The 27,064-nt window shown below is 46.7% G+C and overlaps 1 protein-coding gene across 1 annotated transcript; it reads left to right on the top strand.

Annotated features, from left to right (window-relative positions):
- The first annotated feature begins 283 nt into the window (after positions 1 to 283).
- Positions 284 to 25,916, top strand: LOC144507641 (uncharacterized). The gene is made up of 5 exons (XM_078234798.1): positions 284 to 421; positions 1,627 to 1,746; positions 21,570 to 21,644; positions 23,427 to 23,498; positions 25,813 to 25,916. Exons 1-5 carry the CDS (start codon positions 331 to 333, stop codon positions 25,914 to 25,916), a joined length of 462 nt encoding a protein of 153 aa, XP_078090924.1. The 5' UTR covers positions 284 to 330.
- Positions 25,917 to 27,064: the final 1,148 nt, after the last annotated feature.

Genomic DNA, 27,064 nt, shown 5'->3' with positions numbered 1-27,064 from the left:
GCATACTCAATGTAATGAAAGGAGACACTCAAAGAAAAGATGCTGGAAGGTTGTGGATGAAAAGTTGATCTGTAACTTCAAACACTGTACAGAATTCCACAGAAAAGTATTTTGATAACCAGCTGTAGAAAATCATCGAGAGCATACAGCAAATTCAGCAGTGACACAAAGGGTGGAGGAAGATCGAAAAACAGAAGTGAAAGTGCTGAATCGTTCTTCAGACTCAATCTGTGGCTTTCTATAAAAACCTGAAAATGCAGCAAGTGGAACTGGGAGAAAGAGCTTGTTTTTGTCTCGTCGCCTCAAGACAAGAAGTTCATCCAGCTGAGAATGGAGTTGAAAAATGACGATCAAAACTTCGAGGAGTTTCATCTTGATCAACCAAGAGGCGACAGGAAAAAACAGGAAAACTTGAAGCCAGGTACACATCTAATCATTATTGTACAGGTTATTCAGTCCTTGTTAATTGACTAGAAGTGATGTGGAGATGCCGGCGTTGGACTGGGGTAAACACAGTAAGAAGTTTAACAACACCAGGTTAAAGTCCAACAGGTTTATTTGGTAGTAAACGCCACTAGCTTTCGGAGCGCTCGCTGCTCCTTCGTCAGGTGAGTGGGATTTCAGTTCACAAACAGGGCATATAAAGACACCAACTCAATTTACAAAATAATGGTTGGAATGCGAGTCTTTACAGGTAATCAAGTATTAAAGGTACAGACAATGTGAGTGGAGGGTTAAGCACAGGATAAAGAGATGTGTATTGTCTCCAACCGGGACAGTTAGTGAGATTTTGCAAGCCCGAGCAAGTCGTGGGGGTTACAGATAATGTGACATGAACCCAAGATCCCGGTTGAGGCTGTCATCATGTGTGCAGAACTTGGCTATCAGTCTCTGCTCAGTGACTCTGCGCTGTCGTGTGTCGTGAAGGCCGCCTTGGAGAACACTTACCCGAAGATCAGAGGCCGAATGCCCATGACCGCTGATTAGACTAGAATTGACTAGAATCCAGTGAAAAGTAATTTTTCATTGGTTGAGAGAACACTTTGTCAGAAAATTCCAGTCCTTTAGAAGAATTGATGGATTTTACAGCCAAAAATTGAATTAATGCCATAGGGATGGAACCCACCCATCCACTATGACCATCCCTTTAACTGATTGTGAAATTAATAATAAAATGTGGAATAAAACAGTGGGGTCAAAAAACAAACCGTGACCATCGATTTGATGGCGTTATCGACTCGGAGTGATATCTGTGAGGAAGATTTTACAGTAAAGATGCTGATGAGGGATGGTGAAATGTTGAAGAATTGATAGGACAGAGTTGTGTGATGGACAATGGTCACTATTCCTTGTATGATGCAGGTTACACGAGTAAATTACATTTCATAACTTCTTTTTATAACTGTCCATAACTTGCATCGTTTCAGATTCCTGTCCAATTTAGATCATGTAGCTGCTGTTAGTGAGTATTCTTTAATCGTAGAAATGTGAGTTCAATGGTCTCAACCGTTCAAAGTTTAAAAGTCTAGTGTTGACAGCAATACTCGGCTTCTCTTCTCCAGGTACAAATGCAGAAGACTGGTCCCTCTAATCCGTTCAGTGATAACCTTCTCATGCTCTTTACAGAACACAGTGTCCAAGCAGCAGATCCTATGCGGGGAAAATGTCCACCTCTGGTCTTCTACATTCTCCTGGGTCTCTCCATCCTGCTGTCTGTGGTGGTTCTAGGAACCGCAGTTATACTGTGTAAGTTTTGTGATATGATTAAACTATGGAACGTATTGTTGTGAATTCTGCAATGACAGTGCACAAAGTTAATTCAAAGATAGGCATTGATGAACATGTATTAATGATTGTGATAACTGAAGGTGACTCGGTACGGCAGGTATAAAACAAGAAGATTTATTCAACAAGAAGAAATTTTGTACAACTGAAGGATTCGCAACATAACATAACTGGTCCCAACAACTCCCCAGTTCACTCTGTCAACTTTCAGTCTCGGGGATGCGAGCCCTCGCTCCCAATTGGCTAAGGTTCAGGCACTCATAGAATTATAGAATCCCTACAGTACAGAAGGAAGCCCTTTGGCCCATGGTACCAACAACAATCCCACCCAGGCCCTTTCCCTGTAACCCTACATATTTACCTTGTTAATCCCCCTGAACTAAGTGACAATTTAGCATGGCCAATCCACCAAACATGCACATCTTTCAGACTGTGGGAGGCTTCTAGAAAAGTGAGAGGGCATGGGATCCAAGGGGCTGCTGCCCTGTGGATCCAAAATTGGCTTGCCCAAAGGAGGCAGAGAGTGTGTATAGATGGGTCTTTTTCTAAATGGAGGCCGGTCACCAGTGGTGTGCCCCAGGGATCTGTCCTGGGACCCTTGCTGTTTGTCATTTTCATAAATGACCTGGATGAGGAAGTGGAGGGATGGATTGGTAAGTTTGCCGACGACATGAAGGTTGGTGGGGTTGTGGATAGTCTGGAGGGATGTCAGAAGTTACAGAGGGACATAGATAGGATGCAAGACTGGGCGGACAAGTGGCAGATGGACTTCAACCCAGATAAATGCGTAGTGGTCCATTTTGGCAGGTCAAATGGGATGAAGGAGTACAATATAAAGGGAAAGACTCTTAGTACTGTAGAGGATCAGAAGGACCTTGGGGTTCAGGTCCATAGGACTCTAAAATCGGCCCCGCAGGTGGAGGAGGTGGTTAAGAAGGCGTATGGTGTGCTGGCCTTTATCAATCAAGGGATTGAGTTTAGGAGTCCGGGGATAATGATGCAGCTATATAAGACCCTCGTCAGACCCCACTTGGAGTACTGTGCTCAGTTCTGGTCGCCTCATTACAGGAAGGATGTGGAAAAGATTGAAAGGGTGCAGAGGAGATTTACAAGGATGTTGCCTGGATTGAGTGGCATGCCTTATGAGGATAGGCTGAGGGAGCTCGGTCTTTTCTCCTTGGAGAGACGTAGGATGAGAGGAGACCTAATAGAGGTGTATAAGATGTTGAGAGGCATAGATCGGGTGGACTCTCAGAGGCTTTTTCCCAGGGTGGAAATGGCTGCTACGAGAGGACACAGGTTTAAGGTGCTGGGGGTAGGTACAGGGGAAATGTTAGGAGGAAGTTTTTCACACAGAGGGTGGTGGGCGAGTGGAATCGGCTGCCGTCAGTGGTGGTGGAGGCAAACTCAATAGGGTCTTTTAAGAGACTCCTGGATGAGTACATGGAACTTAATAGGATGGAGGGTTATAGGTAGGCCTAAAAGGTAGGGATATGTTCGGCACAACTTGTGGGGCCGAAGGGCCTGTTTTGTGCTGTAGTTTTCTATGTTTCTATGAAACCGGAGCACCCAGAGGAAACCCATACTGACACGGGGAGAACTTGCAGACTCCACACAGACAGTGACCCAAGACCGAATTGAACCCGGGTCTCTGGCGCTGTGAGGCAGTAGTGCTAATCACTGTGTCACCGTGCCACCCATGATGAAGTGCATTAGCCACTGGGGGGTGGTTGAGTGAGGCCAGATCTGTCTCTGAGGGGGGGGTGGGGTGAGTGAGGCCAGACCATTCTCTGGGGGGTGGGGGGGTAGTGAGGCCAGATTGTTCTCTGGGGGGGAGGGAGTGAGGCCAGATTGTTCTCTGAGGGGAGAGGAGGGAGGCGGGTAAGATGTATCTCTGGTGGTGGGGGGGGGAGGGCCCAATCGCTCACTGGTGGGGGAGGGGGCAGGGGGGTCCGCTGCCACTCTGCGGGCGATCAGTGTGGGGGGAGGGACAGGGGTCACGATCAGTCTGGGGAGCGAGTGGGAGTGTGGATAAGGGGGGCAGTGATGTCTGTGGTGGCCATCACTCCCGCTTTTCGCCCTCAGGATGCTTTCTCCGCTTTCTGCGACCCGGGAGTGACCTGACACGGGTGCGCTTTTTCAAATTTTTTTCCAACTGCGCATGCGCAGTTCAGAGCTCCGATCATTTCAGCTGCACTTAGTCCTGCCCACAGCACGAATGGGACCTGTGGTTTTTTTTTCTGGCAAAGTGTGTATGGGGGCGCCTGAAAGCAGATTTCCAAGTCGGATCTGAATTGCGCCCAGATTCAGCACTCAGAATGAAAATGGTAAAATCAGGCCCATAGTGTTCAATTCTGGTCACCACACTACCAGAAGGATGTGGAGGCTTTGGAGAGGGTACAGAAAAGATTTACCAGGATGTTGCCTGGTATGGAGGGCATTAGCTATGAGGAGAGGTTGGAGAAACTTGGTTTGTTCTCACTGGAACGATGGAGGTTGAGGTGCGACCTGATAGAAGTCTACAAGATTATGAGAGGCATGGACAGAGTGGATAGTCAGAAGCTTTTTCCCAGGGTGGAAGAGTCAATTACTAGGGGGCACAGGTTTAAGGTGAAAGGGGCAAGGAGATGTCCAAGACAGATTTTTTAAACAGAGGGTGGTGGGTGCCTGGAACTCGTTGCCGGGGGAGGTAGTAGAACATAGAACATAGAACATAGAACATTACAGCGCAGAACAGGCCCTTCGGCCCACGATGTTGCACCGACCAGTTAAAAAAAAAAACTGTGACCCTCCAACCTAAACCAATTTCTTTTCGTCCATGAACCTATCTACGGATCTCTTAAACGCCCCCAAACTAGGCGCATTTACTACTGATGCTGGCAGGGCATTCCAATCCCTCACCACCCTCTGGGTAAAGAACCTACCCCTGACATCGGTTCTATAACTACCCCCCCTCAATTTAAAGCCATGCCCCCTCGTGCTGGATTTCTCCATCAGAGGAAAAAGGCTATCACTATCCACCCTATCTAAACCTCTAATCATCTTATATGTTTCAATAAGATCCCCTCTTAGCCGCCGCCTTTCCAGCGAAAACAATCCCAAATCCCTCAGCCTCTCCTCATAGGATCTCCCCTCCATACCAGGCAACATCCTGGTAAACCTCCTCTGCACCCTCTCCAAAGCCTCCACATCCTTCCTGTAATGTGGGGACCAGAACTGCACACAGTACTCCAAGTGCGGCCGCACCAGAGTTGTGTACAGTTGCAACATAACGCTACGACTCCTAAATTCAATCCCCCTACCAATAAACGCCAAGACACCATATGCCTTCTTAACAACCTTATCTACTTGATTCCCAACTTTCAGGGATCTATGCACACATACACCTAGATCCCTCTGCTCCTCCACACTATTCAAAGTCCTCCCGTTAGCCCTATACTCAACACATCTGTTATTCCTACCAAAGTGAATTACCTCACACTTCTGCGCATTAAACTCCATCCGCCACCTCTCGGCCCAACTTTGCAACCTGTCTAAGTCTTCCTGCAAACTACGACACCCTTCCTCACTGTCTACCACACCACCGACTTTGGTGTCATCAGCAAATTTGCTAATCCACCCAACTATACCCTCATCCAGATCATTAATAAATATTACAAACAGCAGTGGCCCCAAAACAGCTCCCTGAGGTACACCACTTGTAACCGCACTCCATGATGAATATTTACTATCAACCACCACCCTCTGTTTCCTATCCGCTAGCCAATTCCTGATCCAATTTCCTAGATCACCCCCAATCCCATACATCTGCATTTTCTGCAGAAGCCTACCATGGTGAACCTTATCAAACGCCTTACTAAAATCCATATATACCACGTCCACTGCCTTGCCCCCATCCACCTCCTTGGTCACTTTCTCAAAAAACTCAATAAGGTTAGTAAGGCACGACCTACCTGCCACAAAACCATGCTGACTATCACCTATCAATTCATTACTCTCCAAATAACTATAAATCCTATCCCTTATAATTTTTTCCAACATCTTGCCGACAACAGAAGTGAGACTCACCGGTCTATAATTCCCGGGGAAGTCTCTGTTCCCCTTCTTAAACAATGGGACAACATTCGCTAACCTCCAATCTTCTGGTACTATACCAGAGGCCAACGACGACCTGAAGATCAGAGCCAGAGGCTCTGCAATCACTTCTCTTGCCTCCCAGAGAATCCTTGGATAAATCCCATCCGGACCAGGGGATTTATCTATTTTCAGACCCTCCAGAATATCCTGCACATCCTCCTTATCAACTGTAATACTGTCTATTCTACTCCCCTGCAACCCAGTGTCCTCCTCAGCTATATTCATGTCCCCTTGCGTGAACACCGAAGAGAAATATTGGTTCAATGCTTCACCAATCTCCTCCGGTTCCACACATAACTTCCCTCTGCCATCTATAACTGGCCCTAAACTTGCCCTAACCAACCTTCTGTTCTTGACATACCTATAGAACGCCTTAGGATTCTCTTTAACCCTATCCGCCAAAGTCTTCTCATGTCCCCTTTTAGCCCTTCTAAGCTCGCTCTTCAACTCCCTCTTAGCCAATCTAAAGCTTTCTAGTGCACTACCCGAGTGCTCACGTCTCATCCGAACATAAGCCTCCTTTTTCTTTTTAACCAACAAAGAAACTTTTTTGGTGCACCACGGTTCCCTAGCCCTACCAATTCCTCCTTGCCTGACAGGGACATACCTATCACAGACTCGCAGTAGCTGCTCCTTGAAAAAACTCCACATGTCGGACGTTCCCAGTCCCTGTAATCTCCTAGTCCAACCTATGTTTCCTAATTCTCTCCTAATAGCCTCATAATTACCCTTCCCCCAGCTAAAACCACTGGCCCGAGGTTCATGCCTATCCCTTTCCATCACTAAGGTGAACGTAACCGAATTGTGGTCACTATCACCAAAATGCACACCAACTTCCAAGTCTAGCACCTGGTCTGGCTCATTTCCCAGCACCAGATCCAATATAGCCTCACCTCTAGTTGGCCTGTCTACATACTGAGTCAAAAAACCTTCCTGCACGCTTTGAACAAAAACTGACCCCTCTAACGAGCTAGAGCTATAACAATTCCAGTCAATATTAGTCAAGTTAAAATCCCCCATAACAATTGCCCTATTACTTTCACTCCTAAGCAGGATTGACTCCGCAATCCTTTCCTCAACCTCTCTAGAACTTTTAGGAGGTCTATAAAAGACTCCCAACAGGGTGACCTCTCCTCTCCTATTTCTAATCTCCGCCCATACTACCTCAACAGATAAGTCCTCATCAAACCTCCTCTCTGACACTGTGATACAATCTCTGACCAATAATGCTACCCCTCCCCCTCTTCTACCTCCTTCCCTACTTCGACTAAAACATTTGAACCCCGGGACCTGCAGCATCCATTCCTGCCCCTGCTCTATCCATGTCTCTGAAATAGCCACAACATCGAAGTCCCAGGTACTGATCCACGCTGCAAGTTCACCCACTTTATTGCGAATACTCCTGGCATTGAAGTATACACATTTCAAACCCTGCTCCACCCCACCTCTGCAATGCCGTGCATTGCAGTCCCCATCCATGCATCCCTCACTTTCAGCCCCACTACTCAGGATCCCTCCCCCCCCCCGAATCAGTTTAAACCTCCCTGCATGGCCTTAGCAAATTTACCCCCCAGGATATTGGTCCCCTTCTGATTAAGGTGTAGACCATCCTTCTCATAGAGGTCACACCTTCCCCAGTACGAGCCCCAATTGCTTAAGTACCTGAACCCCTCCCTCCTGCACCATCCCCTCAGCCATGAATTCAAACCTTCCCTCTCCCTATTCCTCTCTAAACTATCCCGTGGTACAGGCAAGAGTCCAGAGATAACCACTCTGTCAGTCTTGGCCTTTAGCTTCCACCCCAACTCCATAAATCCCTGCCTAATATCCCCTTCCCCTATCCTCCCTATGTCGTGTGTCCCCACATGTACAATAACTTGTGGTTTATCTCCCTCCCCCCTAAGAGTCCTGAATACCCTGTCAGACACATCCCGGACCCCAGCCCCTGGTAGGCAACACACCAACCCTGAGTCCCTACCTTTAGTTCCGACCCTCCTATCTGTCCCCTTAATTGTGGAGTCCCCAATCACAAGGCCCAGTCTTTTACAGCCCCTAACCACCTGAGCTTTCTCACTCGGCTCACCCCCAGAGATCTGCTCTCTATGCTCAGTTGATTCCTCCTCAACTGTAGCCTCCAGCACCGAAAACCTATTATGGAGGGGATCCGCCCCAGGGGATTGTCTTCCCGATTGCTTCTTACCCCTCCTCCTGGCATTGACCCAAGCCTCATTTCTAGGAGTTACTATTTCTCTATAACTCCTATCAACTTCCACCTCCGCCTCCCGAATTATGCGGAGTTCCTCTAACTCCCCCTCCAGCTCCTTTACACGCTTCTCCAGAAGCTGCAATCTAATGCACTTCTTACAACTAAAATCTCCTGAAACACTACTGGATTTCCTCACCACATACATCCCACAGGAGATGCAGCATACTGCCTGAACTGCCATCCCTGAAGCCATTACCAGCAAGAAAAAAAGAAAACAAAAAACTTCCCCACACTTATAATTAGGTTAGAGGAGGATGGAAGGGTGGGATCCTCTACCAGTGTAGAGGATCGGGTATCTCCTCTGCACCAATTTATAGGGCTAGGGGCCCGAGAGAAAAAAAAAAACTACAGCTACCGGCAGGCTTCGCGATGCGGCCTTCCGGTTTCCGTTAATTACAAAAAACCTCCCGAAAATTAGAGGAAGTAGATACGATAGTGAGTTTTAAGGGGCATCTTGACAAATACATGAATAGGATGGGAATAGATGGATATGATCCCCGGAAGGGTAGGGGGTTTTAGTTAGGTCGGGTAGCATGGTCAGTGCAGGCTTGGAGGGCCGAAGGGCCTGTTCTTGCGCTGTAATTTTCTTTGTTCTTTTTGAAGGTATCTGAATGCTTGTTAACTTATGATGGTGGCCACTGCTCCACTGTCAACTGCATCTTTCAGGGTCTGCAGTTAACCATCAGGGCGATGTCGATACATGGTATTCTGTTGTGTTGGATCTGGTTGAACAGAACAGTTTCAGATCCCTTGTTGGGTTCCTCAGCCAGTTGGCTGAATGGTGTTGCTTTAACCATTGTTATTTTTCTTCATGTGTCCTGTCCTGTCTGCTTTACCCTGCAGCAAGCCAGCAAATGACCCTTCCTCTTGCAGCAAAAACATGTATAATTTTTACACCAGCACGTCTCCTAGGAGTGCTCCCCCCGCCGTCACCAAAAACATGTGACTATACCAGCCCTCACAGCCCTCCCTGCTGCACCCTGACTCGAGCTGTTCCTCACAGCAGCTGGTTCCCACCACAAACGGGTCACCTTGTAATCACTCATCCCTTGCTCAGCACATTCAGTCACCTGCGCCACCTCTACGTCCTTTTCCAAAGAGATTTTAATTCCAGCCAACGGCTTTATTTTGTATTGTGGGACTGTTGATCCCGCAAACCACGCAGTCTTTCACAGTGGCACAGCGGTTAGCACTGCTGCCTCACAGCGCCAGTGACCTGGGTTCAATTCCTGGCTTGGGTCACTGTCTGTGTGGAGTCTGCACGGTTTGATTTGATTTATTATTGTCACATGTATTAACATACAGTGAAAAGTATTGTTTCTTGCGCACTATTCAGACAGAGCATACCGTTCATAGAGAAGGAAACGAGAGAGTGCAGAATGTAGTGTTACAGTCATAGCTAGGGTGTAGAGAAAGATCAACTTAATGTAAGGTAAGTCCATTCAAAAGTCTGACGGCAGCAGGGAAGAAGCTGTTCTTGAGTCGGTTGGTATGTGACCTCATTTTCCTGACGGAAGAAGGTGGAAGAGAGAATATCCGGGGTGTGTGGGGTCCTTAATTATGCTGGCTGCTTTGCCAAGGCAGCGGGAAGTGTAGACAGAGTCAGTGGATAGGAGGCTGGTTTGTGATTCCCATGTCTGCGTGGGTTTCCTCCGGGTGCTCCGGTTTCCTCCCACATTCCGAAAGACGTGCTGGTTAGGGTGCATTGACCCGAACAGGTGCCGGAATGTAACAACTCGGGGAATTTCACAGTAACTTCATTGTAGTGTTAATGTAAGCCTTACTTGTGACTAATAAATAAATCTCCCACAAAGCTGGGCCAAATTCGTAGTGCTCTGTTTAACGACACAGTTTGGCCACAAACCCGGAGACTGCCTCCCCTGGTTCCCTCACAGCACCATGATGACTGAAAACCGGGTTTAAAATCGTGATTGACTAGTCCAATTATTTGATTGAAATACTTTGGACGGAATTTTACCGGCACGTCCGCCCGAGGTTCGTACGATCCCTCCCAAGGCCAACGGAGAATGCCGTTCTCCGAGCTTCGCCCCCCCCCCCACCCCCACCCCCCGCCCCCCACCCAACCCCCACTCCCTCCTGGGAATCGGGGCGGGTGTGCTGGTAAATTCCCAGCCTTTGTGTCTGAAGCTTCAGGTTATGTTAGGCTCCTTCTCCAGGCTGCAAGTATGTGGGTCACAGACGTCTCCTTTTGTTCTTCCTCCAGTGCTTTCATTAACCACGAAGAAATAATGCAACCTTTCGATACCTTTGCAGCCTCCGCTGCAAACGTCTCGATCAAACAGCTCCATCTTCCCAATTAAAGGCATCATAAGGGCATCTGTACCTTTTTCTTTTTGGGTTCCTTTTCCTTCCCCTCGAACTGCGCACTCTGACCTCCGGATGACTGACGTAGTTTTTCCTCATCGCCAGTGTAATAACTGAAGGCGACTTGATGTGGCTGCAACAACAGGAAGTGTTTATGAAGCTAAGATAACTGTTTACACTCTAAAGGTCTGATAGAAACATCACGCAGCCCTGCTCTCTCCTCTCTGGCTTCAACTACATTCCTCTCAGTCCCATCATGCATGCCCTCGCTCCTGATAGGCCCAACTTCACGCCCTTCCATTCCATCGGCTCCGGCCTGATCACATGATCTGCAAAGGATTGCCCCTTAAAGGGGCCACACTACCACAACAGGTATAAAACAAGAAGATTTATTCAACGAGAAGAAGGTATTTATAAGAGAAGGGTGGTTGTGGAGAGTTGTTTTTCAAACTGGAGGCCTGTGACCAGCGGTGTGCCTCAGGGATCAGTGCTGGGCCCATTGTTATTTGTCATTAATATTAATGATTTGGATGAGAATATAGGGGACATGGTTAGTAAATTTGCAGATGACACCAAGATTGGTGGCATGGTGGACAGTGAGGAAGGTTATCTCCAATTGCAGCGGGATCTTGATCAATTGGGCCAGTGGGCTGACGAATGGCAGATGGAGTTTAATTTAGACAAATGCGAGGTGATGCATTTTGGTAGATTGAACCAGGGCAGGACTTACTCAGTTAATGGTAGGGTGTTGGGGAGAGTTCCAGAACAAAGAGATCTAGGGGTACATGTTCATAGCTCCTTGAAAGTGGAGTCACAGGTGGCCAGAGTGGTGAAGAAGGCATTCGGCATGATTGGTTTCATCGGTCAGAACATTGAATACAGGAGTTGGAATGTCTTGTTGAAGTTGTACAAGACATTGGTAAGGCCACACTTGGAATACTGTGTGCAATTCTGGTCACCCTATTATAGAAAGGATATTATTAAACTAGAAAGAGTGCAGAAAAGATTTACTAGGATGCTACCAGGACTTGATGGATTGAGTTATAAGGAGAGACTGAATAGACTGGGACTTTTTTCTCTGGAGCGTAGGAGGCTGAGGGGTGACCTTAAACAGTCTATAAAATAATGAGGGGCATAGACAAGATAGATAGTCAATATCTTTTCCCAAAGGTAGGGGAGTCTAAAACTAGAGGGCATAGGTTTAAGGTGAAAGGGGAGAGATACAAAAGTGTCCAGAGGGCCAATTTTTTTCATACAGAGGGTGGTGAGTGTTTGGAACAAGCTGCTAGAGGTGGTAGTAGAGGGGAGTACAATTTTATCTTTTAAAAAGCATTTAGATAGTTACATGGGTACGATGGGTATAGAGGAATATGGGCCAAATGCGAGCAATTGGGATTAGCTGAGGGGTTTTTAAAAAAAATAAGGGCGGCATGGACAAGTTGGGCCGAAGGGCCTGTTTCCATGCTGTAAACCTCTATGGCTCTAAGGATTTGCAAAACAACTACACAGGTATGCTCCCAACAACTCCCTGACTTCCTCTGTCAACTGCCAGACGTAAGGATGCATGCCCTTGCTCCTGACTGGCCGAGGTTCATGCGCTCTCACTCCATTGGTTCTGGCCCAGTCATGTGGCCCATGAAGGATTACCTCTTAAAGGAACCACACTATCACAATAATGCAACAGCAAAGTAAGGCTGGCACATGCAAATGATGATGATCGAAGATGACATGGAAGTTAGACTCCACTCAAAGTGTTTCCACTTCAGCCACTGCCACCCTCAACCTCAGCCAATAACCCACAAGCTGCCTCATCACCTGATGGCCAAGTTTGCCCCTGCTGGCGCGCAGGTGGAGCAGTTTTTGATCAGCCCTCACTGGGATTTGGAAGTCAGAGGACATCATCATCCAGGAACATCTGAGCAGTGCGAGCAGCCGACTTTTACCTTTCCTGAAGCTACATGGACTGCACAAATTAGGTGTAATCAGAAAAGGTCTTTACAGTTCCACCAGGGTATATGTGGGGACATGAGGGAATGCTGTGGGTGGAATTTTCTCTGGTTAGATCACATTAATATTATTCTGTTGCACCAATTTCCCGTCTTGTCTATTCCTATGTGCTTGGGGAAAGAGCCTTTAACACATTGATGATGAAAGGGAGCTAATGGGTCTCAATGGGGAGGCTGGTCAAGGGGTTACTAGTTGTTGGATGGATTACTGTGTGTCGCTAAGATTGCTGGAGTGGCGAGGGCCAGGGTTGGTTGCTGTTGTGACCTGCTTGACTGGGGCACCCTAACTCTCCCTCGCACTGATAAGGATATCCCTGACATTCCACCAGCAAGTAAGCTTTCAAAACTGAGCATTGATTGATTTGATTTATTATTGTCACACGTATTGGGATACAGTGAAAAGTATTGTTTCTTACGTGCTACATGGACAGAGCATACCGTTCATAGAAAAGGAAAAGAGAGAGTGAGAATGTAATGTGACAATCATAGCTAAGGTGCAGAGAAAGATCAACTTAATGCGAGGTAAGTCCATTCAAAAGTCTGATGGCAGCAGAGGAAAAGCTATTCCTAGGTTGGTTGGTACGTGATCTTGGAGGTTTGTATCTTTTTCACCAGAAGAAGGTGGAAGAGAGAATGTCCGGGGTGCGTGGGGTCCTTGATTATGTTGGCTGCTTTGCTGAGGCAGCAGAAAATCAATGGATGGGAGACTGATTTGAGTGTTGGACTGGGCTTTGTTCACGACCCTTTGTAGTTTCTTGCGGTCTTGGACAGAGCAGGAGCCATACCAAGCTCTGATAAAACCAGAAAGAATGCTTTCTATCGTGCATCTGTAAAAGTTGGTGAGAGTTGTAGTGGACATGCCAAATTTCCTTAATCTTCAGAAAGTAGAGGATTTGGTGGGATTTCTTAACTATAGTGTCGGCATGGGGGGACTAGGACAGGTTGTTGTTAATCTGAGCACCTAAAACTTTGAAGCTCTCAACCATTTCTACTTCATCCCCATTGATGTAGACAGGGGCATGTTCTCCTTTATGCTTCCTGAAGTCAATGACTATCTCTTTCATTTTGTTGACATTGAGGGAGAGATTATTGTCATCGCACCAGTTCACCAGATTCTCTGTCTCTTTCATGTACTCTGTCTCATCATTGTTTGAGATCCGGCCCACTATGGTGGTGTTGTCAGCAAACCTGAAGATCCAGTTGGAGTTGATGCCATATTTCCATGAAAGCTTTGACTCCTTTAATTGTTGTTGCATTTCCGAGTTACTTTCATCAGCAAGTTTCATGATGATCTGACCTTAAAGTCAGGAATCTTTGTAAATATTGATATAATTAAGGATTTGTGCACACTCATGCTAACTCCTTGCAGTGAAATGTAGAAGTGGTCAGGTTGGTTTCCCAATGCAATGGTAACTACCTCAGTTTTTAACCCCCCACCTCCCCAAACAAAAGCAAATGGCCCATCATGTCAAAAATCCCTCAGGTGACTCAAAATTATCAGGCAGAACAGCTTACCTTTCCCATATCGTGAGTATAAACTCACTAATCTAACAGGGAATTGGACCAACAATTGGAGAAAGTGATATCCACGTCTCTAATGTCTGCAACGGCAATGGGGATGATAAGAGTGTTTCTCTGCAGTATTTAAGTTTATTTTTTAGTGACAAGCAGGCTGACATTCACACTGCAATGAAGTTACTGTGAAATTCCCCCAGTTGCCACACTCCAGCACCTGTTCAGGTAATCCACCTAACCCGCACATCTTTGGACTGTGGGAGGAAACCGGAGCATCCGGAGGAAACCCACACAGACACAGGGAGAATGTGCAAACTCCACACAGACAGTGACCCAAGCCGGGAATCGAACCTGGGTCCCTGGTGCTATGAGGCAGCACTGCTAAACACTGTGCCACCGTGCCGCCCCAAATGCGCCTTGCCACAATCTGACGATCCTAACTGTAGCTGCATCATGGGGAGAGCAGAAGGACATCCATTGCCTCAATCTTATAAGATCACCCCTAAGTCTCCTATGCTCCATTGTGTTGAGCATATTCACCGTTGTGTCACACCACCAACTTAGAACATAGAACATAGAAAAGCTACAGCACAAACAGGCCCTTCGGCCCACAAGTTGCGCCGAACATGACCCTACCTACTAGGCTTACCTATAACCCTCTATCTTACTAACTTCCATGAACTTATCCAAAAGTCTCTTAAAAGACCCTATCGAATCCGCCTCCACCACCACTACCGGCAGCCGATTCCACGCACCCACCACCCTCTGAGTGAAAAACTTACCCCGAACATCTCCTCTGTACCTACTCCCCAGCACCCTAAACCTGTGACCTCTTGTGGCGACCATTTCAACCCTGGGTAAAAGCCTCTGAGAATCCACTCTATCAATACCTCTCAACATCTTATACACCTCTATCAGGTCACCTCTCATCCTTCGCTTCTCCAAGGAGAAAAGACCGAGCTCTCTCAACCTATCCTCATAAGGCATGCCACCTAATCCAGGCAACATCCTTGTAAATATCAGAAGGACATATTTTACACAGAGGGTGGTGGGGGCCTGGAATGCGCTGCCAGGCAAGGTGGTGGAGGCAGACACACTGGGAACATTTAAGACTTATCTAGACAGCCATATGAACGGAGTGGGAATGGAGGGATACAAAAGAATGGTCTAGTTTGGACCAGGGAGCGGCGCGGGCTTGGAGGGCCGAAGGGCCTGTTCCTGTGCTGTACTGTTCTTTGTTCTTTGTTCTTGTTTGTTCTAAATCTCCTCTGCACCCTTTCTATGGCTTCCACATCCTTTCTGTAATGGGGCGACCAGAACTGGGCACAGTACTCCAGGTGGGGTCTGACCAGGGTCCTATACAGCTGCAGCATTATCTCCCGATTTCTAAACTCAATTCCTCTCTTGATAAAGGCCAGTATTCCATACGCCTTCTTAACCACAGCTTCCACCTGCGACGCTGCTTTGAGCGTCCTATGAACCCGGACCCCAAGATCCTTCTGATCTTCCACACTGCCAAGCGTCTTACCCTGAATATTATATTCTTTCATCCTATTCGACCTGCCAAAATGAACCACCACACACTTATCTGGGTCGAAGTCCATCTGCCAATTCTCCGCCCAGTCTTGCATCTTATCGATGTCTCGTTGCAACTGCTGACATCCCTCTACACTATCCACAACACCACCAAACTTTGTTTCTTCAGCAAACTTGCCAACCCATCCTTCCACTCCCTCATCCAGGTCATTTATAAAAATCACAAAGAGCAAGGGTCCCAGAACAGATCCCTGGGGCACTCCACTGGTGACCGACCTCCATGCTGAAAAAGACCCATCGACAACCACTCTTTGCCTTCTGTGGGCAAGCCAGTTCTGAATCCACAAGGCAATGTCCCCTTGTATCCCATGCCCCTTCACTTTCTCAATAACCCTTGCATGGGGCATCTTATCAAACGCCTTGCTGAAATCCATATAAACAACATCTACCGCTCTTCCCTCGTCTAGGTGTCTAGTTACATCTTCAAAAAATTCAATTAGGCTCGTAAGGCATGATCTGCCTGGGACAAAGCCATGCTGGCTATTTCTGATCATACTATTCCTCTCCAGATGTTCATAAATCCTGCCTCAGGATCTTCTTCATCAACTTACCAACCACTGAGGTTAGACTCACTGGTCTATAATTTCCTGGGCTATCTCTTCTCCCTTTCTTGAATAACGGAACCACATCCACAATCCTCCAATCCTCCAGAACCTCTCCCGTCTCCATTGATGACACAAAGATGATCGCCAGAGGCTCAGCAATCTCTTCCCTTGCCTCCCACAGTAACCTGGGGTACATCCCATCCGGTCCCGGCGATTTATCTAACTTGATGCTTTTCAAAAGCTCCAACACATCCTCTTTCCTGAAGTCCACATGCTCAATCTTCTCAGTCCACTGCAAGTCTGCACTGCAACTACCAAGATTCTTTTCCACTGTGAATACTGAAGCAAAGTATTCATTGAGTACCTCTGCTATTTCTACCGGTTCGATACAGATACTAGTCGTATACTCTTCTAGATTTCTAACATTACCTCGCTCCCTGAACCTTTTGTCAGCTTTTCTTTTCTTCTTGACTAAATCCGTTACAGCTTTTGTGCACCATGGTTCCTGTAACCTACCATAACTCCCCTGTCTCATTGGAACGTTGCTGTGCAGAACTCCAGACACATTTTCCTTGAACATTTGCCACATTTCTTCTGCACATTTCCCTGAGAAAACCTCCTTCCAATTTATGCCTCTAACTTCCTGCCGAATAGCCTCATAATTGCCCTTACTCCAAATAAACACTTTCCTGGCTTGACTGATCCTATCTCTCTCCAATGCTAATGCAAAGGAGATAGAGTTACGATCACTATCCCCAAAATGCTCTCCCACTGAGAGATCTGACACCTGCCCAGGTTCATTCCCCAGTACCAAATCAAGTACAGCCTCTCCTCTTGTAGGCTTATCCACATACTGTGTCAGGAAGCCCTCCTGAACACACCTAACAAACTCCTCCCCATCTAAACCCCTTACCCTAGGGATATTCCAATCGATATTTGGGAAATTAAAATCTCCCATCACGACCACTCTGTTATTATCACATCTCTCCAGGTTCTGCTTCCCAATCTGCTCCTCCACATCCCTGCTGCTATTGGGCGGCCTATAGAAAACCCCAGTAAAGTTACCGACCCCTTCCTGTTCCTAACCTAGGAACCTGATTCCGTAGACAATCCCTCTGTGGCATCCATCTTTTCTACAGCCGTGACACTATCCCTGATCAACACTGCCACTCCCCCACCTCTTTTGCCTCCTTTCCTGTCCCTCCTGAAGCATCTGAAACCCGGCAGTTGAAGTATCCAGTCCTGTCCCTGAGATAACCAAGTCTCTGTAATGGCCACCACATCACACTTCCAAGTAGTGATCCACGCTCTAAGTTCATCCATTTTGTTCACTACACTCCTTGCGTTAAAATAAACACATCTCAACCCTTCGGTCTGAGCGCTCCCCTTCTCCGTCACCTGCGTATCCTCCCTCACACTGTCTACAAGCCCCTTTTATTCTTAAGCTAACCTCCTCTCTCCCAGTCACCTCATTTCGACTCCCACCCCCCAACCATTCTAGTTTAAACACTCCCCAGTAGCCTTAGCAAACCTTCCCGCCAGGATATTGGTTCCCCTGGGATTTAAGTGAAACCCATCCTTTTTGTACAGGTCGCACCTGCCCCTAAAGAGGTCCCAATGATCCAGGAACCTGAATCCCTGACCTCTGCTCCAATCCCTCAGCCACGCATTTATCCTCCACCTTATTCCGTTCCTTCCCTCACTGTCTCATGGCACAGGCAGCAATCCCGAGATTACTGCCTTTGCGTTCCTTCTTCTTAACTCCCTACCTAACTTCCTATATTCTCCTTTCATAACCCCTTCCCCTTTCCTGCCTATGTCAGTGGTACCAGTATACACCACGACCTCTGGCTCCTCTCCCTCCCACTTCAGGATTTCTTGGATACGGTCAGAAACATCCCTGATCCCGGCACCAGGGAGGCAAACCACCATCCGCGTTTCTCAACTTTTCCACAAAAACGTCTGTCTGACCCTCTCACTGTGGAGTCCGCTGTCACCACTGCCTTCCTCCTCCTCTCCTTACCCTTCTGCGCTACAAGGCCGGACTCCACGCCGGAGGCACGATCACTGCTGCTTCCACCAGGTGGGCTGTCCACCCCAACAGTACTCAAACTAGAGTACTTATTTTTAAGGGGCACAACAACTGGGGTACTCTCTACCACCTGACTTTCCCCTTTCCTGACTGTGACCCACTTGCCTGCTTCTTGTGGCCCCGGTGTGACCACCTGCCTATAACTCCTATCTATCACCTCCTCGTTTTCCCTGACCAGACGAATGTCCTCGAGCTGCAGCTCCAGTTCCCTAACTCGGTCCCTTAGGAGCCGCAGCTCGATGCACCCAGCGCAGATATGCACTTCTGGGAGGCTAGGAGACTCCACAACCTCTGACATCCGGCAATGAGAACAGCAAACTGGCTTCACATTCATAATGTCCCTTTTCCTCAGAATCCACAGGGAAAGAACTTAAGATTTAAAAGGTGAAACAACTAAAAACTAAACCTACCCTGCCTTGCTCGTTTCCGCCTAAGCCCGTTGAGCCAAAGCCCTTCAGCCCTCACTCTGCTCCCTGCTCACTCTGCTGCCCGCTAACGGCGCTGCCGCTGGATAATGCGGCCTGCTTTTTAAACCTCCCGCGCGCTTAAAAAAATAATTTGTGTTTCTTTTTTTTTTCCCAGGTCACCCCGCACCCGGCCTACTTCCGCTTTTCCCTTAAACTCATAAAAAAGAAACCCCGTGAAAAAGTAATGAAAATAAAGTTAATCCCTTACCCTTTTTACTGCAGCCACAAATCGCTCCTCTCTGCCTTGCTCCGGTTGAACAATGAATTTGTGCCTTGTAGGTCAGATGGTGATCCATAAATCATAGAATACATAGCCTCTGACCTGCTTTAAATCGCCACCACTTTTATGTGGCTGGTTCAGTTAAGTTTCTGTTCAATGGTGACCCCAGATGTTGATGATGAAGTATTTGCCATTGAATTTCAAAGGGAGGGGATTAGAATCTCTCTTCAGAGATTCATAGAAGAGAAACCCTACAGTACAGAAAGAGGCCATTTGGCCCATCGAGTCTGCACCGACCACAATCCCACCCAGACCCTACTCCCATATCCCTACATATTTTACCCACTAATCCCTATAACCTATGGATCTCAGGACACTAAGGAGCAATTTTTAGCACGGCCAATCAACCTAACCCGCACATCTTTGGACTGTGGGAGGAAACCAGAGCACCCAGAGGAAACCCACGCAGGCACGAGGAGAATGTGCAAACTCCACACAGACAGTGAACCAAGCCGGGAATCGAACCCAGGTCCCTGGAGCTGTGAAGCAGCAGTGCTAACCACTGTGCTACCGTGCCGCCTCTTGTTGAAGAAGATCATTTCCTGGCACCTGTGTGGCACAAATCTCTTTTTTTTTGCTGAGTGATCCAGAGGTTGTTTTGTTTTTCATTGTGTCTGTCAGGGATTTTCACTCTCTGTGCTTCCTTTTTAAGATTTTTATATTTTTATATAAATGCGTTTAGAAATGCCATAGTTTACAAAGTAAATCTGGAGAGAAGGTGATAATCGTCTCTTGGGGAAACAGTGTGACATCATCTAAAGGATGTTCCTCTTACAGTTACAGGAGTATCTGAGAAGACAAGCCTCTCACTTGTTGAACTTAGAACCAACATTTCACAGCTGGAGGACAGTAAGTTTAATAACCATCAGAGAGTTTATAACTTTCAAGTGTTTATACTGTAAGCTATCAGAATGTTAACACTGGAGTCAGGTGGATTGATCATACTGTACAGCTCAAGAGGCTCCTGGGCAATCAGTGTTGAAATCCAGTTGTCATGTTTTTGTCACTTAATCTATCAATCTATCATTGTAATGTTATGCTCCCACCTCCACCACTCACCGTGCCACCAATCTTTGTGTGATCAGCAAACTATGGGCGGCACAGTGGTCAGCACTGCTGCCTCACAGCTCCAGGGGCCCGGGTTTGATTCCTGGCTTGGGTCACTGTCTGTGTGGAATTTGCACATTCTCCCCAAAGATGTGCGGGTTAGGTTGATTGGCCATGCTAAAATTGCCCCTTAGTGTCCTGAGATGCGTAGGTTAGAGGGATTAGCGGGTGGATATGGGGGTAGGGCCTGGGTGGGATTGTGGTCGGTGCAGACTCGATGGGCCAGATGGCCTCTTTCTGCACTGTAGGGTTTCTATGATTCTATGTCCATGTCTGCGTGGGGGTGCTCCGGTTTCCTCCCACAGTCTGAAAGACGTGCTGGCTAGGTGCATTGGCCATGATAAATTGACCCTAGTGTCAGGGGATTAGCAGAGTAAATATGTAGGATATGGGCCTGGGTGGGATTGTGGTTGGTACAGACGTGATGGGCCGAATGGCCTCCTCCTGCACTCTATGGATTCTATGGAAGAAATCTGATGGAACCTTTATCCAGAGTGATTAAAAAGATGAACTGGTTGACAGAGGGAATGGTTGATACAAATAATATTGATGCATTTTGGGGGAAGCTAGATAAGAAGGGAGCTGGCAATAAAGGATTACAATGATGGATTCAGATGAAGAAAGATGGGAGGAGGCTTGAGTGGAGCATAAATACTGCCATGGACTGGTGAGGCTGAATAGCCTGGTTCTGTGCTTTATATTCTACATAATCCTATGTAACTTCCCCACAATAGATGAGAATTGAACAGTTTTACCATTTCCTCATTTCATTCTCTCTTGTCTCGCATTGCAAACTCTCTAAATTAAATTCTCTCTGCTACCCATGTGCGCCTTTCTTGGGGAGTTGGTTAGTCCAGAACTGGCTGGACCAGCTGGTACATGATGCAGAGTGATGCCAACAGAGTAGGCTCAATTCCCGTACTGGCTGAGGTTATCCATGAAATGCCCCACCTTCTCAACATTGCCCCTCCGTGAGGTGTGGTGATCATCAGGTTAAATCACCAGCAGTCAGCTCTCCCTCTCAAAGGACTGAGCAGCCTTTTGGTCATCTCGGACTATGGTGACTTTTTACTCTGCTCAATTCGCTCACCTGTCCGTGTCTACCTGCTCTCTTTTGCATCTATCTACTTCACTCTGCTCAAAGCCTCTTGATTTTGAGTTTTTGCTCTGTGGAATTGTGCTTTGCTGAATTCCGAAACCAGATCTAAAAGTGTAGCTTGAGCCTAGCTCTGGCCCCTGGGACTAACCATGGCTAAACTCTCTCTAATTTGCATGTGAGCTCTATGGAAGAGGTGGTTTGTAACAGTCCTGGGATGGTGAGGGTGGGGAATTGAATTTGGGGTAGAAAGATAGAAGTTGGACTTGCCGTGTGGTTTTCTCCATGAAGGGCAGGGGAGGCGAATGAAGTGTGAGCTGATGTGTGAGTCAAAGCCTTGTTTCCATTTCAGTTACACAGATGCTCAGTAAAATGAAGATGACGGACACTGATTTGAAGATGGAAATTTCCCAGTTGAAGAGTACTGGTGAGTGTAAAATCCCAACCTGACAGTTCCTTGTGTCTCCAATCCAGAGATTTCTCTCGCTTCTCAGAGATCATTCTCCTGGCAATCACCCCAAGATCGTGTTCAAATCCTTTTGTGTCCGGAGAGTTTCAGCTCCACCTGTGGACAATACAAGAAAGGATTCTGGTCCAGTTTGTGGCAGAGTTACAAATAAAAAGTGTGTGCTTTGGTTTACTGTGTTTAATTTGTGTTAGGAGCCATGCACTGATAACTGGGGTGGCACGGTGACACAGTGGTTAGCCTCACAGCGCTAGGGACCTGGCTTGGGTCACTGTCCGTGTGGAGTTTGCACATTCTCCCCATCTCTGCGTGGGTTTCCTCCAGGTGCTCCGGTTTCCCCCCACAGTCTGAAAGTTGTGCTGGCGAGGTGCATTGACCCGAACAGGCGCCGGAGTGTGGCGACTCGGGGAATTTCACAGTAACTTCATTGTAGTGTTAATGTAAGCCATACTTGTGACTAACAAATAAACTTTAAATGCTATGCAATATATTGTACGTTTATCTCGGGGAGCCAGACTTAGGGGCAGATGGAGTAGTTGTATCCAGCCCTCAATGTCCTGTGCTTAGAGTTTGCTGAGTTTCTTGGATGAATTCATAAATCTCCCAGACCCTACTTCAGCAGTCCAGGAGAGTTGTGCCTTTACAATTTCACGCAAATGCCTTGCAATGACATGCCACTGTGTATCTCCTCACAACCCACCACCCCTAACCCGCTTTGTGCCACCAGTAGTGCAATATTATTATCTCACTGTTTGGCATTGCTTTTTCTCTCTCCTGATCTCTTTTGCACCCATCAGCACCTGTGGGACACGGCTAGCAGTGAGATCAATGTTGCTGCAGCAAAACCCAAGTGTGCAAAATGCTTTATATTTGAATGCCTTTGAGTTAGAGCTTTGCGGCATTGAAACAGGCCCTTCGGCCCAACTTGTCCATGCTGCCCAGTTTTTACCACTAAGCTCATCCCAATTGCCTGCATTTGGCACATATCCCTCTGTACCCATCTTATCCATGTAACTATCTAAACGCTTTTTAAAAGACAAAATTGTACCCGCCTCTACTACTACCTCTGGCAGCTCATTCCAGACACTCTGGGTGAAACATTGCCCCTCTGGACCCTTTTGTATCTCTCCCCTCTCACCTTAAACCTATATCCTCTAGTTTTAGACTCCCCTACCTTTGGGAAAGATATTGACTATCGAGCTGATCTATGCCCCTCATTATTTTACAGACCTCTATAGGATCACCCCTAAGTCTCCTCCACTCCATTATGTTGAGCATATTCACCGTTGTGTCACACCACCAACTTGTGCCTTGTCGGTAGTCAGATGATGATCCATAAACCGTAGAATACATCGCCTCTGACCTGCTTTAAATCGCCACCACTTTTATGTGGCTGGTTCAGTTAAGTTTCTGTTCAATGGTGACCCCAGATGTTGATGATGAAGTATTTGCCATTGAATTTCAAAGGGAGGGGATTAGAATCTCTCTTGTTGAAGAAGATCATTTCCTGGAACTTGTGTGGCACAAATCTCTTTTTTTTTGCTGAGTGATCCAGAGGTTGTTTTGTTTATCATTGTGTCTGTCAGGGATTTTCACTCTCTGTGCTTCCTTTTTAAGATTTTTATATTTTTATATAAATGCGTTTAGAAATGCCATACTTTACAAAGTAAATCTGGAGAGAAGGTGATAATGGTCTCTTGGGGAAACAGTGTGTCATCATCTGAAGGGATGTTCCTCTTACAGTTACAGGAGTATCTGAGAAGACAAGCCTCTCACTTGCTGAACTTAGAACCAACATTTCACAGCTGGAGGACAGTAAGTTTAATAACCATCAGAGGGTTTATAACTTTCAAGTGTTTATACTGCAAGCTATCAGAATGTTAACACTGGAGTCAGGTGGATTGATCATACTGTAGAGCTACTTCCCACTGGCTCTACATGCCCTTTTGTCTCTGCTCTGATTAATAAATGGAGCGGCACGGTGGCACAGTGGTTAGCACTGCTGCCTCACAGCACCAGGGACCCGGGTTCGATTCCCGGCTTGGGTCACTGTCTCTGTGGAGTTTGCACATTCTCCCCGTGTCTGCGTGGGTTTCCTCCGGGTGCTCCGGCTTCCTCCCACAGTCTGAAAGACATGCTGGTTAGGGTGCATTGACCCGAACAGGTGCCGGAGTGTGGCGACTAGGGGAATTTCACAGTAACTTCACTGCAGCGTTAATATCAGCATTACTTGTGACTAATAATAAATAAACTTTTGAATGATTTCCCTTATTTCTCAGCTCCTGGATGGGAGGTCTTGTGGAACAGTAGGTAGTGTCCCTGTCTCTGACCTTGAAGGACCCAATTCGAATGTCCCTTCAGGTGCCTTCATGACACGACCAAACAGGTTGATTATCAACCCGCAAAACCTTTCGTGGCAGTGTCAAGAGATTCCTGGTCGGCCATGCTTGATGCCAGTAGCGTTTGGTATGAGGCTAGTGAGCTGTTCCATGAAAACAAGCTCTGGAAACAGACATAAGCATGTCCTTTGACTGTCTCATGTGTCTCCAGATATGGGAAGTCTTCTAAGTCTCGGCTTGTCATGCTTATGGGCATTCTCAGTTCCCCAACTGAAAAACAAATGGAGGAATGTTTGGGGGAAGGAAGAAGGACAGAGTTTCTGTGCTTCTAACATGTGAAAACATTACAATCACATGGGTCTGAAGGGTGAGGGTGTGCACCCCCAGTACTTTTGGATTCCCTTTGAATACCTGTCGGATGCCGATTTTGAGGGAATTGGGATGTTGAAAGATGATGCCTGGTTTTCTCAGAGGGCAGGCAGCAGATTCATGTGTTCAGTCACTATCTGACCCCTCAGGGGCTCATCAGATCCTTTGACTCTTTGTGACAGCAGACACAAAGTGCTGAATTTTTCTGGTCCTGTTTCAATAGGTTGAAAGGCAAAACTGGGTGCAAAATTTGGGATTATTGCATCGGGGAGGTCCCTAACACAATCCCCTGTCTGAGTGATGTTGCAGCATGTAGTAGGTGACCAGCACCAGCTGCCTGTCTGACAGCAGAGCGTGGCTATCAGATTTGATTAAGTGCCTAGTTTTTGGCAATGTTGTGTTTCTGCCACAATGGCCCCATGTTGACACTGAAGACCAAAGGTTGCTCAGAGTTGGCCTCCTGCAATACATTTGGAAAAATAAACTTGCTGTGGGTCTGCAGCCGAGCCTTTCTGGCCTCACTGCGGGATGCCCACTACTGGCCAGGATCAGAGCCTTGCCAACGACCAGAGCTTGGTAATTCAGACAGGCTCAGGTCAGATGATGCGCATGTTAGGTTCATTATGCTTGACTGAAGGGATATCAGAGTGTCCCCTGCCACTCCCTCATTATCCCCCATGGAGTTGTCAATATTACTCATAGTAAGTTAGCTCGTACTCTGCTTATAACCAAAACTTGAGCATATAATACATAATGAAATAAACTGCTGCAGAGCTAATACTGTTGAAATGGACGGCACGCTGGCACAGTGGTTAGCACTGCTGCCTCACAGCGCCAGGGACCCGGGTTCGATTCCCGGCTCGGGTTACTGTCTGTGTGGAGTTTGCACGTTCTCCCCCATGTCTGTGTGGGTTTCCTCCGGGTGCTCCGGTTTCCTCCTGCAATCCGAACTCTCCCTCAGTGTACCTGAAAAGGCACCGGAGTGTGGTGACTAGGGGACTTTGACAGTAACCTCATTGCAGTGTTAACGTAAACCTACTTGTGACCCTAATAAATAAACTTATAATAAATAGCCAAAGTTTTTAAGGCTATATTCTAATTGCTATTAATATAGACAATCTGTGGTCCATTAGAAGTCCATTGCTCTCGGTGACGGAAGTATATAGAATAGCAGATTCTTGTACATTTTTGCCTCCAGGTCAAAAAAAATTCAGCACAAAATGACTATCTGTCTATTCCCATTATGATTCTTTGAAAAGTATGATCTGTATGAGCTGAATGCAATTTTTAATACTTTTATATAAAGATTGATAACATGATCAGAAATATCACTGCATTTTTCAAATAAACCTGGAGTGAAGGTGATAATGCTCTCTTGGAGGAACAGTGCCACATGACCTAAAGGGATGTTCCTCTTACAGTTACAGGAATATCTGAGCAGACAAGTCGTTCACTCGCTGAGCTGAGGGCTGAAATTTCACAACTGAAGAAGCGTAAGTTTAATAACCATCACAAAGGGCTTTAACTTTGGAGTATTCGTACTGGAAATATCAGAATGGATTGATCAATCAGCTGGACTGATCATATTGTACAGCTGCTTATCACTGGCACGAGATACTAAATACTTTTGTCTCTGGCATGATCACATCAGTAAGTGATCCTCAGTCCCTGCAGATTGGAGGATAGCTAATGTCACTCCAATATTCAAAAAAGGAGGGAGAGAGAAAACAGGGAATTATAGACCAGTAGGTTTAACATCTGTAGTGGGGAAAATTCTCGAATCCATTATCAAGGACTTTATAGCAGAGCATTTTGAACGCAGTGGCAGGATCAGACAGAGTCAGCATGGATTTATAAAGGGGAAATCATGCTCGACAAATCTGTTGGAATTTTTTGAAGATGTAACTAGTAGAGTTGACAAGGGGGAGCCAGTCGATGTGATATATTTGGACTTTCAGAAAGCGTTTGACAAAGGCCCGCATAAGAGATTATCGTGCAAGATTAAAGCGCGTGGGATTGGAGAAAGTGTATTGAGATGGATAGAAAACTGGTTGGCAGAGAGGAAACAAGAGTAGGAATTAATGGATGCTTTTCAAATTGTGGGGTGCCACAGGGATCTGTGCTGGGACTCCAGCTCTTCACAATATATATTGATGATTTGGATGAGGGAACAAAATGTAACATCTCAAAGTTTGCAGATGATACCAACTTGGGTGGGAGGTGAACTGTGACGAGGATGCAGATGATCTGGACAGGTTGGGCAAATCAATGGCAGATGCAGTATAATTTGGATAAATGTGAGGTTATTCACTTTGGAAGCAAAAACAAGAAGGCAGATTACTACCTGAATGGCTGTAAATTGGGAGAGGGGAGTGGTTCCCTTGTGCACCAGTTGCTGAAGGTAAGCATGCAGGTGCAGCAGGCGGTAAAGAAGGCAGATGACCTTAGAATCACATGACAACGTAACAAAGATATTGCCCAGGGTTAACTGCATTCTGAACACCAGGAGCAGTAGCTGTGCAACCTTTAAAAGTTGTGGCCCCTTTAAGAATGTGATGCTGCACATTAGATGGAGGACTTCTAAAGATTGATGTTGAAAGAGTAAAAGAATCACACTAAATATGCCCCTGTATAATATCTGCGCAGTCCTGTAATTTAGTTTGCATGCATTAC

This window comes from Mustelus asterias, chromosome 19, assembly GCF_964213995.1.
Source record: "Mustelus asterias chromosome 19, sMusAst1.hap1.1, whole genome shotgun sequence".
Classification (NCBI taxonomy): Eukaryota; Metazoa; Chordata; class Chondrichthyes; order Carcharhiniformes; family Triakidae; genus Mustelus; species Mustelus asterias.
This window is presented reverse-complemented; position numbering and strand designations above follow the sequence as displayed.